The sequence below is a fragment of the Rhipicephalus microplus genome, chromosome 1, assembly GCF_043290135.1.
Source record: "Rhipicephalus microplus isolate Deutch F79 chromosome 1, USDA_Rmic, whole genome shotgun sequence".
NCBI classification, from domain to species: Eukaryota; Metazoa; Arthropoda; class Arachnida; order Ixodida; family Ixodidae; genus Rhipicephalus; species Rhipicephalus microplus.
In genome coordinates, this window is record NC_134700.1 from 111,562,239 (window position 1) to 111,578,499 (window position 16,261).

The window sequence follows — 16,261 nt, forward strand, 5'->3', positions numbered from 1 at the left end:
GCCTTCCCGTACCCTCATTTAGCTCTAAGCGTGCTCGACGAAACGGAAGGAGAGAGAAAGGGCTTATAGCGTTCAGCGAATAACTCCACCACTCGTACTTGACGTGTTCAAGTCTTAATTGGAAACATCAATTTGTGAAGCGATACACGCGTTTAATGAAGCCATTTGACAATTTACTCGTAAAAATTCTGCAGGGCGTCTTTAAAGGATCGTGCGCTAAGCAGACCTTAATGGCGAGTGCATATATAACCATGGTTTTACCGTGAGTCTTCAATATTGTTGTCAAGAATATCCATTTTTTATGCCTTTCGCAGATTGCTGTTCTTCGGAACCCGATGGTCTCAGCAAGACGGCGGCGCTTCCCGGCGGTCGTTCTGTGGCGCCACCGCTATCATCTTCTCCTCGTCGACCGGAGCTGCAATCATCGGAAAGAAAGTTCGATGCGCATTCATCTCAGGCACTGCCACTTGGCTCAGGTCCACCAAGGCTCAAGGAGGAGTCCACATGCAACGCCGGAAGCAATGGTTAGGGTTCCTACGGAACATTGTCACAGTTTGTTACACAAATGTAATATAATAGTAGCACACTAAATAGTCTATTCGATTTGGTTGTATACATATAGTTTTAAGTTCGTACAAGACATAGCAATGACCTTGTGTCGTTAGGAGTATTTAAGCAACAATTGCAAGGTAATCAGTTATGTCAGCAAGACAGTTATCCTGTTATTATGCTAGCTTAACCTAGGTGACGTGGATCTAATGAATAAGATGCATTCATATAAACTAAAGTTGCAGAGATGTGGAGCGCACCTCATAAAGTCAAGATTCGGCAGCAAGTAAATTCTTGTGACATATTGGACTAACTTTCGCAGAGCTGTATCTGTGGTGACAATTTACCCCGACATACGGGAGCATACTCTACAGGCTTTTCAACATTCTAGTTTTTTATAAGTAGGCTGGCCGGCAAGATGACCCTGAGCTTTTTTTTTCTAATGAAAAAAAACAACGTCAGAACACAAATTTATTGAAAAAATTTCGGCAGAAATAACGTACCTTCAGAATCGCTGTTATGCGAAGCATACACATAAAAGGTGACCATGTTGTAATTTCTTCATTAAGCGATACATCAGAAAATATTGCTAAATATGTGTAAAAGTGCATGCACAGACATACATGCACTTACAACAGTCCCATATATTTTATATAACCCGTTGTTTACAGTTGCATAACGATGCCGACAGCAACATTGTTGTTAGGAACATGACAGAAGCGATAATCTGATATGAAGCACTGGTGCTTTTTTTTTTTTTGCTTGGACACTGCTTCGTAAATAAACTTCAGTGGATGACACCTAACTACGATTGACGTTAACCCTACGTGACGGCTCTATTGTAAAAGTATATTTGTAATATTCATTAAATTGGTTAGCTAGCACTACAACCAGAAATAAAGTTTCCCGAGCATTAGTGTCCATTTGGAAAGTATTTCCGAGACCTGGCTTCGCTCTGTGGTATAATACTTGATTGCCACGCAGAAGGCTGGGGTCACATTCCCACTGGAACCCTGACATTTATTCTTTGCATTTTTAGGGTCAACAATGCAAATGTGAGCTTTTGGTGAACGCTAACGCATTAAAACTACACATGTGTGTTCTCCCTGTTCCTGGGTAGGTATAAAGTGTCAATCACCTGTGGCCCATACCCGCATACCACTGGTACATACCCGCTTGCGGGTACGGGCCGCTGTCTTGCATATAGTGTTTGACAACGTACATTTTAATATGTAAAACGACGAAGAAGGGCATCAAAGTTGCTCCTTCAGAGGAGTAACGGACCTGGCACAGCCTTCCACCCCAAGTTAAGGGCGTGATCATTTGAGCACCGAGACTTAAGCGGCTAGATAGATAGATAGATAGATGATAGATAGATAGATAGATAGATAGATAGATAGATAGATAGATAGATAGATAGATAGATAGATAGATAGATAGATAGATAGATAGACAGATAGATAGATAGATAGATAGATAGATAGATAGATAGATAGATAGATAGATAGATAGATAGATAGATAGATAGATAGATAGATAGATAGATAGATAGATAGATAGATAGATAGATAGATAGATAGATAGATAGATAGATAGATAGATAGATAGATAGATAAATAGATAGATAGATAGATGCTCGAGTTCAGCCAATACAATAACTGTGGCCATGCAGTAATGTTCAATTGAAACCAATGCTAGTATAACTCATGCGTTTTTTGTGTTTTGCAGGTGTCAGCGGTACTAGTGGGAGTGGTGGGAGCCTTGGCAGCAGCAGTGCCAGCAGTAGCAGTAAGGTCAAGCAGCGTCGATCACGCACGAATTTCACGCTGGAGCAGCTGAACGAACTGGAGAGGCTGTTCGACGAGACGCACTACCCGGATGCCTTCATGCGCGAAGAGCTCTCTCAGAGGCTAGGACTCTCCGAGGCCAGGGTGCAGGTAGGCGAGCCTCAGTGCTTCATCTTTCGTTTTATTCAGTAGCCTATGTGACGCAATCTATTGCCTTCTTTCACGGGTACAGTTCGGCGGTACAGGCTGTACGTTTCTGCTTCGGCGAAGGCGTTGGTGATCGGGGAATATAATCTGCCATTAAACGTGAAAGCTTTAAAGCCGTCATGAAAAACAGGGGGTGGGGTGGGATGACAGGGCCCTTCCACCTATATATATAAAGGGGAGGGGTGCATTTACTAGGGTAGCGATCGGTGATACATGTCCCCCCCCCCCTCTTTCCATCAGAGACTTGCGTACATGCACACAGTCAGATCATGTAGGTTAGGGGCCTTTTCTATTGCGCAAAGGAGGACTTCGAAGAGATTGACAGCCGCTTCTACTGTGTCTGCCTATTTGGTGCCTTGATGAATGACATAAGTCATGTAATTTTTTAGGGGCGAAGCTCCTCTTTGACTAACCTTGTCCTGCGTCAGGTGTAACCGGCAGCATCAGACAAACAGACATAAAGACGGACGGACATATGGACGGACGGAAGCATGGACGGACCGATGAATGGATAGACTGATGCACGGACGGACTGATGGATGGATGGATGCATGGATGGACGAATGTATGGACGGACAGATGCATGGACGGACGGTAGCATGGACAAAAGCATGGACGAACCGACGAATGGACGGACGGATGGATGGATGGATGGACGGATGCATGGATGGATGGATGCATGCACGGATGGACCCACAGACACACAGACAGACAGACAGACAGACAGACAGACAGACAGACAGACAGACAGACAGACAGACAGACCGACAGACAGACAGACAGACAGACAGACAGACAGATGGACGCATCGTCATCATTCACTCCATGGATATGCTGTGATGTTTTGTTGTTTTTGAGGTACTATATCTTGTTTGCTAAGAGAAAAGGAGTAGACGGGGCCTGCGAAAGGTGCCAACTCATCGCATTGGTCATTATTGAGGAAAAAAATACTTTTTTTTGTAATAGCCCTGACATATTACGTGTGCGCCTCTAAATAAACATGATCTGCAAAATCTGACAATAAGTATTGTTTGGCGAATTTATAGATATTACGTTGACAACGAACACAAGTTAGCACGTTTACTTAGAATGGGACACAGTTTTGATTAATGGTATGATGAAATTCTTCGCCAATCAATGTCTTCTTGGGTCACCAAATTCAGGACCCATGACACTGGGTATCCCAGCTGCATTGGGTATGCTGTTCTTGTGTTCGGAGGCGCAGCAGAGTATGAGAATAAGCTAACTCCAAGATGGGTAGAAGAAATTATTTTTTAATATTCTTGGATCAAACGCATACTGCGTTGAGTTAAAGACACAGGGAGCAGCACGTGGTGAAATTGAAATTATGCAAGACGCGGAATATACGGCGTCGCGGCCCACGATGTGCCTTCGATGGGTCGCTAGGGGCCGAAAATGTCTTGTGGGCCCGCAGTAGTGTTTTCGATTTTTTGGCCCTCATGAAACGCAGATGCAAAAGCCCAAGAGTGGCTTTGGTTCTGCGCTTACACCCTCGCCGCTCGCAAACTTCTGGGTTTTAAGCTCCTTGGGGCCCCAATTCTCAAACACCACTAACCTTCAAGTTTTAGTGCCACAAACTTTTAAGTGACATGTTCTAAGTGACTGTTTCGTATTTAAGGAATAAAAGCATGCCCTTTTCGAGCAGTGTGATTCATGACCTTTTGGTTGTGAGCAAGAAACATCATCTTGTGTGCGACGGAAAAATTGAGCAAGATGGCAACAAGATAAATAGAAGATTTTCGGTCCGAGTGAGGATTCAATCCGGGTCGTTTGCGCAGCAAACAGACGTTCTTCCACACAGCCAGCCATCTGCTTGTGAATACAGCGAAAGAAACTTGCTCTGCTTCGAAATGCAGTAAAAGTTTGAGTTTTAGTTTTATTAGTTAAATAAGCATCAAGTATATAACACTTGTATACAGATGAGGGCCCCAGAGTTTGAATATTGAAAATGGGACCCTCAGTTTAAAGAAGCGAATTGAAAACTATTGGCAGAAGATTACCAGGTGGTAATAATAATCTCATACAAGGCAACACAAGCAGCAACATGCTGCAACAGTTCAAATGAAAATTACATATTATAATAAAATGAAACGCACAATGCAAAAAGTATTATAAAGCAATATTGTACAAAGTCGAATATGACACCCAGAAGTAATACGGAATAAAATTAGAATATATGCACAAAAAAGAAAATGAAAAATTAATGAAATGTTACGCGCGAAATAAAAATATGCATGTAAAATAAATAACGACAAAGGGAAAAGTTATATACCATAACTAAGGTAAGCAATCAGCAATTAAAAGGACATATTTTATTGATGTCTTGAAAGGTGAAAATGAGAACAAAGATTCGTGTTCAGCCGGCAAACTATTCGAAAGATGAATGGTAGATTTTCATGTTTTCTTGCCGTAGTTATTGGGAATGTGTGGTAGCAAGTAATTATGATCAGAAGCAAACCTGGCGGCGATAGTATTCTTGAGGGAGCTACATTCCGTATATTCAAAAGGAGAGCTGGGAATTAAGTAATCTAGAAAACATTATGCTTATGTTATACTGAAATAACTTTTTAACAGAATAAATTGTGGGCTCATTAAGCAGAAGAAAGGCATTTGAACTCGAAGAACTGAGGGTTATAGTGCGTATGGCTTCCTCTTGTATATGTTGGATGGAATGAAGGTAAAAATGACAGGTTACCCCAAGCGAATACGTCGTATACTTAATATTCGATTGAATAAATGCAAAGTAAAAACATTAGAGGATGTGAAAAATGCTGATGTACCTTGATATGCGCATGGATACCGAAGGCCAACTTCTTTTTGATATGATTAATGGGAAGATGAAACTCGAAATGGCTGTCTAATGTCACGCCTAGAAACACCGCAGTGTCATTCATGGAAATAGAAATATTTCCTAATGATAAAAAAGGAGAGCGAATAAAAGGCTTTTGATGTGGGCAGAAATTGAAAAATTTAGTCCTAGATGAATCAATGAGTAGTTCGTTGTTGTTATACTATTAATTTAGATGATCAAGTGTCATATTTAGCTTATTTAGTAATGAACTCATATATTTTCAGGTACTGATACAGTGATACAGTTGTACTCTCTGCGTACAATACATAGTGGCATAAATCAGAGACGGCCGGCAAATCATTAATGAAAGGAGAAAAATCAAAGGTCAAAAATTGAACCCTGTGACACTCCTTAGATCGTAATTGTAGGTAGAGAAAATGTTTCACGTGCGTATACGAGACACTCTTGGTCAGTTAAATAATACCTAAAGACATTAGAGCAGGGCCAGCGATCCCCTAGGCTTCCAGTTAACGATACAGAATTGTGTGATTAATGATGTCTAAGGCTTTAGTGAGGTCAAGGAAGACGGAACCAACGAATTTATTTCAATCAAACATGTTCCTAATGAAATCTGTTAGACAAAGTTAGGCTAAGTTAATAGAACTTCTGGCTTGAAAATCGAACTGGTAAGATTTCATTATGCGGAGTTTATCTAGGTACGTAGTCTGTACAAATAACTTTTTAGTTATTTTACTTAGGGAACGGAGGGTAGAAAATAGGTGGTATTTTGATAGCAGCTCTTTATTTCCATTCTTGAAAACCGGGATGACCTTAGCACGGTTGAATAGTTGCGGAAATTCGCCAGTTTTGAAGATTAACGAGACCACAGCCAAAGTTTGTGGTACCCGTTTCCTTGAGTGCAACGGAAAGCTTACCAGTCTGAGCTTGTTCTCACGAATTGTAAAGCGGAAAATCTCATAGAACATTATATACAGAATTTTTTTATTTGCGGCAATTATGCAGTCTTAAAGAGACATGCTGTAAACAGTGGATGCACCGCGAGAGTGATTATACGCCAGTGTAACGCCAGCAGTGATGAAAATGAAACCCTAAGTACAGACACGTAACATTGTGTTTTTCAAGCCTGCATGCAGTCCCGCGACCACTGGTTTCGAGCGTGATAAATTATTTTACAGGAGTTAAATCACTTTCCCCGGACTTCTTATGCAAGTGCTTTTGGCCGTGCACAGGTCATTTTGTTTTTTCAACTTTAGCCATGTCGACCTAAGCTAAGTCTTCCAAAACGAAACGACGCATTAACACTTGATCGACAATTCGCGCATGGTAGTTCACGTGTGGTCGTATAGTTGGACAGCTTCGATATGTCATCGCGCCCCGTCGCGGTGGTCTAGTGGCTAAGGTACTCGGCTGCTGACCCGCAGGTCGCGGGATCGAATCCCGGCTGTGGCGGCTGCATTTCCGATGGAGGCTGAAATGTTGTAGGCCCGTGTGCTCAGATTTGGGTGCACGTTAAAGAACCCCAGGTGGTCTAAATTTCCGGAGCCCTCCCCTACGGCGTCTCTCATAATCATATAGTGGTTTCGGGACGTTAAACCCCACATATCTATCTATCTATCGATATGTCATCGCTTGACAACTTGAGTCAGTTAGAGGAACGAATTTTGGCTTGCATGCTAGCGCAGGATTCCCACCCCTATCAAGTATACCGCCAGAGCGACATGCTTCGACGGATGACAGCGGTAGCAATGAATCCGACGAACCACCACGATCGCCGCCACCAGCAGCGCGCATGAAGTGGTAGCACATTTTTACAAAGCAGCAGGTCGATGGCATTTCGCATGCTGCAGCGATTGCATTCACAAGCTCGCGTGCTTCTTCCAATGTGCCCGACACGACGGGAATCAAGCAACTCTGGAAACGCAGCGCGCATGCGCCGCTGCACCTGTTTACCTGCTGATGTCGCTAAAGCAGCGAGGCTTTTCATGCTCTACTTCTTTGACTTTGTAATTGATTGATTGATATGGGGGGTTTAACGTCCCAAAACCACCATATGATTATGAGAGACGCCGTAGCGGAGGGCTCCGGAAATTTCGGCCACCTGGGGTTCTTTAACGTGCACCCAAATCTGAGCGCACGGGCCTACAACATTTCCGCCTCCATCGGAAATGCAGCCGCCGCAGCCGAGATTTGATCCCGCGACCTGCAGGTCAGCTGCCGAGTACCTTATAGCCACTAGACCACCACGGCGGGGCGTTTACCAGGAAAGGCCACTAAAGCAGCACGCCTTTTTATGCTCTACTTCTTTAATCTTGTAAGCCGCGTAGAAACAAACAAAAGTGAACAATAACATACATATTCAGAACTTAAGCCCTTCTTCTGGTGCGCTTTTTGTAATCACAGCAATGTTATTAGGACTTCACATTTGTGGCTCATGACTCTTGCGCCAGGGACGCGACATGCAGGTTTCGGTTACATATAAACGCGATTTAAAATTTTAAATCCCACTCACATCGCGAAAACTATGCTGACACATGTCCTCATAATTCACGCTCTTTTCCTTTTACCAGAATCTAATTACCCGTCCTGGCCAGTTGTGGGTCCCTTTAAATACTTATTGCACATAGGGGTTCGCAAACTATGTCAGCAACCAGTTTTCAGTGACTCCGGCGGCGGCAGCGGTGCATTTTCGATGGAGGCGGAAATGCTGTAGGTCCATGTGCTCAGATTTGGATGCACAATAAGTTACCCCAGGGCGTCGAAATTTCCGGAGACCTCCACTACGGCGTCTCCCATAATCATATATGGTAGTTTTGGGACGTCAAACCTCACATATCATCATCAACCAGTTTTCAGTGGCTTATTGAAATATCATCTAATCCAGGGCTCGTGTTACGAGTGTTGGGGATAGTAGATAGCTCCTCACTTGGCGTAACCAGGTAAAGATAAAATAAATGGGACAGATGGTTTATTTTAGGTTGAAAAGGTGACGGCCGACTGCCCTGAGATAATGCGAAATGATCAGAAAGCGTGCTAGCAATATCAGCAGGCTGGATGAAAAAAAGTGCTGTCTTGTTCAATTGTACATATAAATGTTTGCGATTTACGGCTCATAAACCATTCAGCAATTCTACTCTAAAAAGCGAAGCTTAAGGGTCGCCCAATTTTTTAAACAGTAATGCATAGACAGATGCATAATGCTTGCCCTTCCGTTTCAGCCCAACCGAAAGCCCTTATTTCTCTACGCTACAATCACTTTGGTGGCTGCGTTGAGTCTTGCGCAGAATACAGTATACGAATGCGCACCTTCAGCCACTTATATAAACAAGAGCAAAACGAGTCACAATATTGGCGCTTGAGAGTGGGCTTTGGCATATTGTACGCTTTCGAATGTGAAGCAAACCTCTTTCCTCCTGTATAGAATAGAACTTGCTGACTAAAATATATGCTGAAAGAATTGTTCCTTCAAAGATTCACGGGTTAGTCTAACGCGGATGTCGCAAACTTACGTTCCATGCAAACAGAAAAAAAAAACAAAGAGGGGGGGTGGGGTCTGAGAGAGGAAGCGGCGAATCGACCTATAGAGAAAGATGCAAGGAAAGGCAGGGAGGCTAACCAGACGCACGCCCGTTTGCTACCCTTTGGGAGAACGAATACCAAACTCGCCCCTGTTTACTTGCGCCTTGCTTCGTTCTTGTGTAACGGTCGTGAAAACATCGAAGGACGCAAAGAACGACGATGCGGTAAGAGCGAGTCGCCACATTTAACGACGAGACCATAATCCGACGCATACACACTCGCGAGCTGTCTCATCAGCGTGAGAGCGTTCGAAGATGGCCTTAATAACTCCTCCCTCTTCACCTCCTCCCCCGATGGCCGCTTTGTGCCTCCCTCGCCAGGGAGCTCGGCATCAATAGCGGAACCCTGCTTCGTCCCGCTCCCGCAGGATGACGGCGCGGCGCTGATCCCCCCGCGCTTCCCTCTGCCCCATTTGATTCCCACCACCGAACGCTGATCGCAGGGCGAAGCCCGATACATAGTAAAACTTTGTTACTGTGGACCCGTTATTATGCCTCCGTTTCCGTTTGTCGTTGTTTGCTTCAGATGATGCAACGCTGTGCTACGCATTTTAGACAGTGCTAGCGGGCTGCTACGAATTGTTATGAACACTGCGACATCTACGAGAGCATCGATGGACTAGCTTGTTTTTTTAAAACCTAATTACTACAATAAGGAGGTTTGGTTGGCTTGTCTTAAAGCCAACCAAACTCGTCTCGTTTTCACAGTGAGCAGTAGTGCCGACTACCGCACCGGTAGCGTGTTGTCGCTGTGGAAGCTAACTTCAGCGAGGGAATGTTAAAATGCTAGCTTGTGTAACCATGCACTTGTTTGCTGTAAGCTGGTAGATTTGAAAACAAAAGTTATGAAATAAAACACCGGGCGTAGCTAGTTCCACTAGTGGTGCAAGGCTGAAGGCACAGCGGAGTTGATCGGTTCCTATAGCTGGTCCTATGCCAATACAAGGTGATGCCAAGTGTTGCCAAGTTGAACGATGTCATGTCAAGTACGCACTGGTGAAGGGATATTGCTATCGCATCCAACTAATACAGGCGAAGATTGATGGTCGGGCAATTCGCGAAACAGTAATGTATTCACACATCTCTTACGCTTCTCCATGCGTTTCAACCCAACTGAAAGCTCTTATTCCTATATGTTATGGTCACTTTTATTGCTTCGTTGCATCTTACGCAGAATACGATGTACAAATACTCACCTTCAGCCGCTTACACCAAGTTTCAATTCAATGGAGACCATCACAGCCGCCTCTCGATGTTTCGGTCGTACTACGTGGCGGACTATTTACGTTAAACGACTCGAGTCTAGCAGTCTCGCTTGGCAGCGCGGTGCCATTCCCGGTAAGCGGCTTCAACACAGGCGATATATTTCTCAAGGAATAAAAAAAAACGGAACCTAGTAGCTTTACTTTTAAGCAGTTCGAGCGGACGTAATCTAAGACTAGTGTTCATCAGTATTTCTTTTTTCTCTGCAGTGTGATAAGAAGTACTTCATTCGCACTGGATGTGCTGTAGTACATTTGTGCCCACAAACTTCGCGCTCGAAAAATCTGTCTTGAAGAGTCAAGCTTTCCCTACAATTGTACTTAGAAAAATAGAAATAAAGACCTGTGTAAGCCTTTCTTTTAACTATGTTCGTTATGTTTTTCACCAATTACGTTACAGGTATCATGCCTCTCGAATAATTTAAAAATGCACCAAGCTGATGGAAATACTTTATACGACAGCACAGAAAAGCTGAGAGTAGCTGATGTTCTGTTGTCACAATAGTAGCTTCTTCAATTTTTCGACTTAAAACACTGTTTTCACATGCTGTACTATTCAAGCATTCACTACAAATCAGTCTATGGCTCTTAGTAATAGCACCTAAGTCCTCATGTTTAGCCACAAAGCAGGAGTAGTTTAAATTTTTGCCTCAGATGCAACGAATTCATAGTGATCGTTAAAAATAGAGTAATGTATATTTGTTTGTTTATTTATTCAGGTATATATTTATTTATTCATCTATTATATTACCTAGTGCACTGAGGTTGCGTTTGCAGGGAGTAGAACATGAATAAAAACGTGGCTGATCCCCAAAAATAAATTATTCGTTATACCACGAAAGAAGCAGCTGCACGTTACTTACAGCGCAAGTTACGACAACGACGTAATATGTTTGCAAACCATCGCTACGTTAAACAGTTGGTCCTGTACGGCTGCGATGGCGTGCTACTCGCTATTGTGGCCTACAACACTCTTAAACATAAGTTAGCAAAAGCTAGTAACCACCGGCAAAATATTAGTAACAGCAGCTGTTACTAGCCTTATTGGGCTAATACTAACCCTTTACTACCCACCTTAGCCAACGCTTGAAGGTTGCAATGGTTACTACGTTTTGCGCACTGTTAGTAACGTTTCGTCATGCACATATTTATTGAACTTGTTAAACTAACTTTAGAGGTATTACTACGGGCGTTTAACAGCCTATTTAGTAGCACGGTGATGCATTTATGTTCGTTGAGGCAATATATGCAAGCTTACTACCTAGTCCTATGTCTTCATTTATAGGCTGTGTTGAAGGGATATTATGCAAAAGAGACATAATTGTTTTTCTTAATACGCTTCATTAAAAGTCATACACTACGTTACCTCGCTCACCTAAAAAAACTTTACGTTGCACAAATAAAGGCGCCTTACTTAAATTATACATCCTACAGCGTTGCCGCCCACCTGCACGAGCGGCGTTACCCAAAGTTACGGCTATAAGTACTCTTGAAACCGCTTTACTTCTCGCGTGGATTTGTGTATGCGTGCTGCCATCCTTTATGGCATAATGTGTGTAAATACTCAGTGATATATCGAAAAGTAGACGTTCGCGAATAGGACTGTTATAAAACTGGTGATTCGTGAGGCAAAATGATGGCGCCTAGTAGATTTTTTTTATGTTAGCAACCGTTACTACCTACGTCAGTAACCATTACTAACTGTGTTAATAATTGGAGGTAGTAACGGTTACTAACCTCCCTGTTTCTAACCTCACTTACTAACCGGTTAAGAGCATATGTGACAAAGCAGTTAGTAAAGCAAACTTAGTAAATACTCTAACCTTTTTTAAGAGTTTACTGCGGCAAATCCACCAGACAGGCTCGCCACTAATGATCTCGGAGTGCCGTTCAGTCCATACGTGAATTATAGTTCGCGCAGCTTTCTGTACCTCACACAAGATTACGCAAAGTATCGTTGATACACGGTCGATCAGCTGACACCACCACCCTTCGCACTGCGGCAAGAAAGGAGATAGGAAACGTTCGGCAGTTCCTCTCGGTTGGGAAAGTACTTTGGTTCGATATACATTCATTTGACGATCAAGAGTTCATCTAGTGAAAGCAGCATGGGGAGTACGTCCCTGCATCCTATCTTTTCGCAAGAGAGTTGACGGGTTGACCATTCCTGCGCTTCCATCTTGGATTGCACGTCGCGCCACCTTTAGGCAATCGGAGCGTGAATACACCGGACAAGCGCAAGCAACTGTCACAATTTTCCCGCGCCGTGTGTCAGCAGAGTGCTCCTTTCGTGAATAAGGCCGCGGCAGCATGATGACTTTCGTCCTCTCCCAAATTACGAGACTTCTAAGCGTGCGCGCAGGAGAGACCACGCTCCGTGGAGGCGGCGCTTCTTGGAGGCGACCACCTTGCGAGCGCGCCCAACGCGAGCCCGTCGTGCCATCCTGCCACTGATAACGACAACACGCTAAAGTGCCGAAGTTATGAGAACTGCTAAACGGTGTATGGTGTATATAAATGGCTTGCCGTTAGCCGGTCCGACAACACACGTGTTGTGGCATCGATCGTTAGCAACGATCGACAGGTTGCTGGTTCGATCCTACGCGACAAATGCTTGCCTTCTGTTTTGCATTTTTTTTTTGTCTGCAATTTCATAGTTGATATTTTTTACGGTCGATTCAGAGACAGAAGAACATCAGCCGAGCCGTGGTGAACCTCAGCATAAAACACTTTCGTGTTAAGAAATAAACTCGTAAAATTGATTGAAAGTAAAATCATTGCTTTACTGCTTTACTGCTCCAGAAATGTGTTTCGTTACAGCAGACACTAACAACGCTTGATACATAGCGGCAGTGGTCGGTGCGGGGAGAAGATTCCACTCTCACTTGTTTGCGGATGGACAAAATACAAAACTAACTTAATCTAGTTGGAACGAATAGCGGTCAAATAGTGCAACATTATAAAAAAATTTGTTTTCGTCTGACGAAGAAACAGTATAGAGATGACTTAACGTTTTACATCTATTTGTAACATACTTGAATGAAAGAAGTACATATTATAAAATCTAAACGATTCCCGGCTACCTCTAGGGTGAAAATGATATCAGCTTCCCACCTCAGATTGATTGTATCTACCCGCGTGCACCGATTAAACGTCTCCGTCCTGGGCGTAGCTTGCTCATGTTTTAATCTCATCATCAAACAGCCTGTACTTACAACCCTACTTACAGAAACACGTGTCACGACTTGTGAGTATGTTTATTTTTTTTTCACATGGCAAAAATTATTAACTCCGTATTTCTTCTTTTTTGCTATCCCCGCACAACGCGAACAACCTAAGCGGCGTTTTCAAAGGCACAGCTGCCACAACTTGCCCTCAGCGTGCAGTGATATAGGCCATAGCAACAGCCATCCCGGGCTGCCGATTACATCTCGCAGCTCCCACACTCACCCTCAAAAGGGATATGCGGACGCGTGCGGGAAAGACCTCTGTAAAGAACCACTTGTATAATGCGGATTAACGATAAACCCCGCGGGCATGCAGGCGCACCTAGGTTGAACCCCAAGCCCCCTGTTTAAGCCGACGCGTGACGTCCATGTATATAACAAAATATAAAAGAACCGGGAAGTAAGTGGGTGAGGTATTGTTCCGTACGTCATACTGCGAAGGATAAACGATAAAGATAAACGAGCTGCCGTAAGGCACGGTCGACTGCTGGCTGCCATGGGCACGCGTCGCACGATTATTTAACGCGTTGACCTCACTCGGCGATTCGTGTGAATCTCGAATGTAGTCCCTGCTTTGAACTGTTTGTTACCCTACAACATAAAATCTCGTAATTTCAGATTTCATGAGACTCAAAAATGTCTGCATTAAGTAACATTTAAATTATAAATATCTCGAGAAACAATAAACCTATACCTATCTCGTCAATACACTTTCATTTCTTTATTAATGCATAAATCTTGTACTTTGAACGAGAGTGGTGTAGGCATCGCAATTTTCCCACTCGCGACTTTGTTCACAATCTGGTCGCGGCTCTAAACCTACCCGTCATAATTGCCCTGCAACGTGATAACCCGAAACACCGCTATCATCGTTACAACGCGGTTTGCACTTGTAGTGCCATCATCACCATCATCATTTTTTCCATCACCGCGCCGCGTCTCTCGCACAGCTGGCGCGAGCTCGAGCTGCGCGAGAATGAGAACGAGCTGACACGCCTGGCGTGGCGGACGCTGGTAGCCGACGTGGCTCCGCTTCAGGCCTGCAATAAAGTGGCGAGATCGGCACGGCCCCATCGGCCGCCTTCGACGTCTTCTCGCGTCTCTCTTCTCTCGTCGCTACATTGGTGACCCGGAGAACACGCCCTTCGCTGAACGGCCCGCTGCCATGTTCCCGCAACTCTGCCCGCCAGTGCCGCCGTTCCAATCGACCTACCCAAAGGTATGGTTTATGCAACTCGACGCCGTTCTTGCGGTGAATGGCGTCACGGACCAGCTGCTGATGCACGCCATTCTTCTCGACGCCCTACCGGTAGAGTTGCGCCATCTCGCTGCCACTTCAAGCACCAGCCCGCAGCCTTACGATGCCCTCTGCACTGCGGTGCTCGCCCGCAGCGGCAACACATACCGTCCGCTTCCGTTTACCCGCACCAGGCAGGTTTCCCCGGCGTCGCAGAACAAGGTACGAACCGGTCCGCAGCCCTCCATTGACCGCTACCTCGGTACCCCAGCTTCGACTACTTCTACACCTGATCCGGTCGCAGAAACATCCACTCCTGCACCTGATCACGACCGCGAGGTAGAAGACTCCCCCACTGCGACTGACCTTTCCTCCGAGAGGTACATTCCCTCAGAGCCCCCGTGCAGAGCTTCATCACACGCACCTGCTACCTGCACGTTTTCCAAGAAAGCGACGGCACGCGACACCATGGCCCTCGCCGTTTCCGCGACCACCAGCTCAGACGTCTCGGCCTCCTCCTCGCCGCAGCTGCTGGTCAGCTCCTCGACGGTGCCCCCTGCCGCTCCGCCACCTGCCACTGGTGCCAGCAATGGCCTGCCGGGCGCCTCGCCACACTCCACTCGCACCGACCCGGCCAGCAGCCGACCACACTCGGCGTCCCCGCTCCCCGCCCCTGTCCCTGTCTCTGTTTCGTGGTCTACGACGGGCCCCAGCGCCGTGCCTTCGCGGAGCCAGAGCCTGCCCTCATCGTCGGCGTCGACACCGGCAACCACCAAAGCAACTGCCACCGTCGCCCCCCAGCCCGTGGCGCCGCAGCAGGCACCTACGTCGAGACCCGGCGTCGCACAGGTGGTTTCGGCTAGCCCCAGTCCTCGCACCTCTGGTGCCCCCCGGCTCATCCAGCCGAAACAGCCACAGATGCTGCCCAAGCTGTCGAGCGGCAGCGCGAACATGACGACGCCTTCGGCAGCGGCGACCACCCGGTCCCAGTCTCCCCGGGCAGCCCAGCACAAGGCCACACCGCGGCCCGCGCCTGTACCGGCGCCGCAGCCTGCGACCACGGTGCAGCGCGGAGCCGCGATGGGGCTCAACACGGGGAGTCCGCCGCTCATCGGGAACCCCGCGACAGCGCAGCCGGGTATGTTTCCGGCTGGACCTGCGCACGACACTTTCCTGCTGAACCAGTACATTCCGGGCCTGGACCACAGCCCGATTCTGATACAAGGCGCACTGGGGCAGACCCAGAGCTCTCTGGGACAGATACAGGGGGTCCAGCTGGCCCTGCGGCCACCCCATGCCACGGGCCTGACCCTGGGACCTCAGACGGGGCTCAGGCCCCATGGGGGACATCCAGGACCGCCTGGCACCCCGACGCTTGTCATTCCACAGAACCTGGGGCCAAGGCCCAACATCTTTCTGGCACTGCCACGCATGATGTCGCCCCCCTCGTTTGCCATAGTCCCGGGACAGCCACTGACGCTGCAACAGCTGCAGGCCATGCTGCCCACGCAGACTATGCTGGCCCAGCCCACACTGGGTGCGTTCCAGACAGACCAGCACCAATCCCTGGTGCAGATACCGACG

The 16,261-nt window shown here is 46.1% G+C and overlaps 1 protein-coding gene across 1 annotated transcript in view; it reads left to right on the forward strand.

Moving 5' to 3' along the window:
- Window positions 1–16,261, forward strand: part of LOC119178159 (uncharacterized) — a 135,115-nt gene that overhangs the window by 29,752 nt on the left and 89,102 nt on the right. Inside the window, exons 2-3 of the mRNA XM_037429335.2 lie at window positions 315–524; window positions 2,278–2,486. Coding sequence (XP_037285232.2) covers window positions 315–524; window positions 2,278–2,486 — 419 coding nt within the window. The remainder of the gene's footprint in view (window positions 1–314; window positions 525–2,277; window positions 2,487–16,261) is intronic.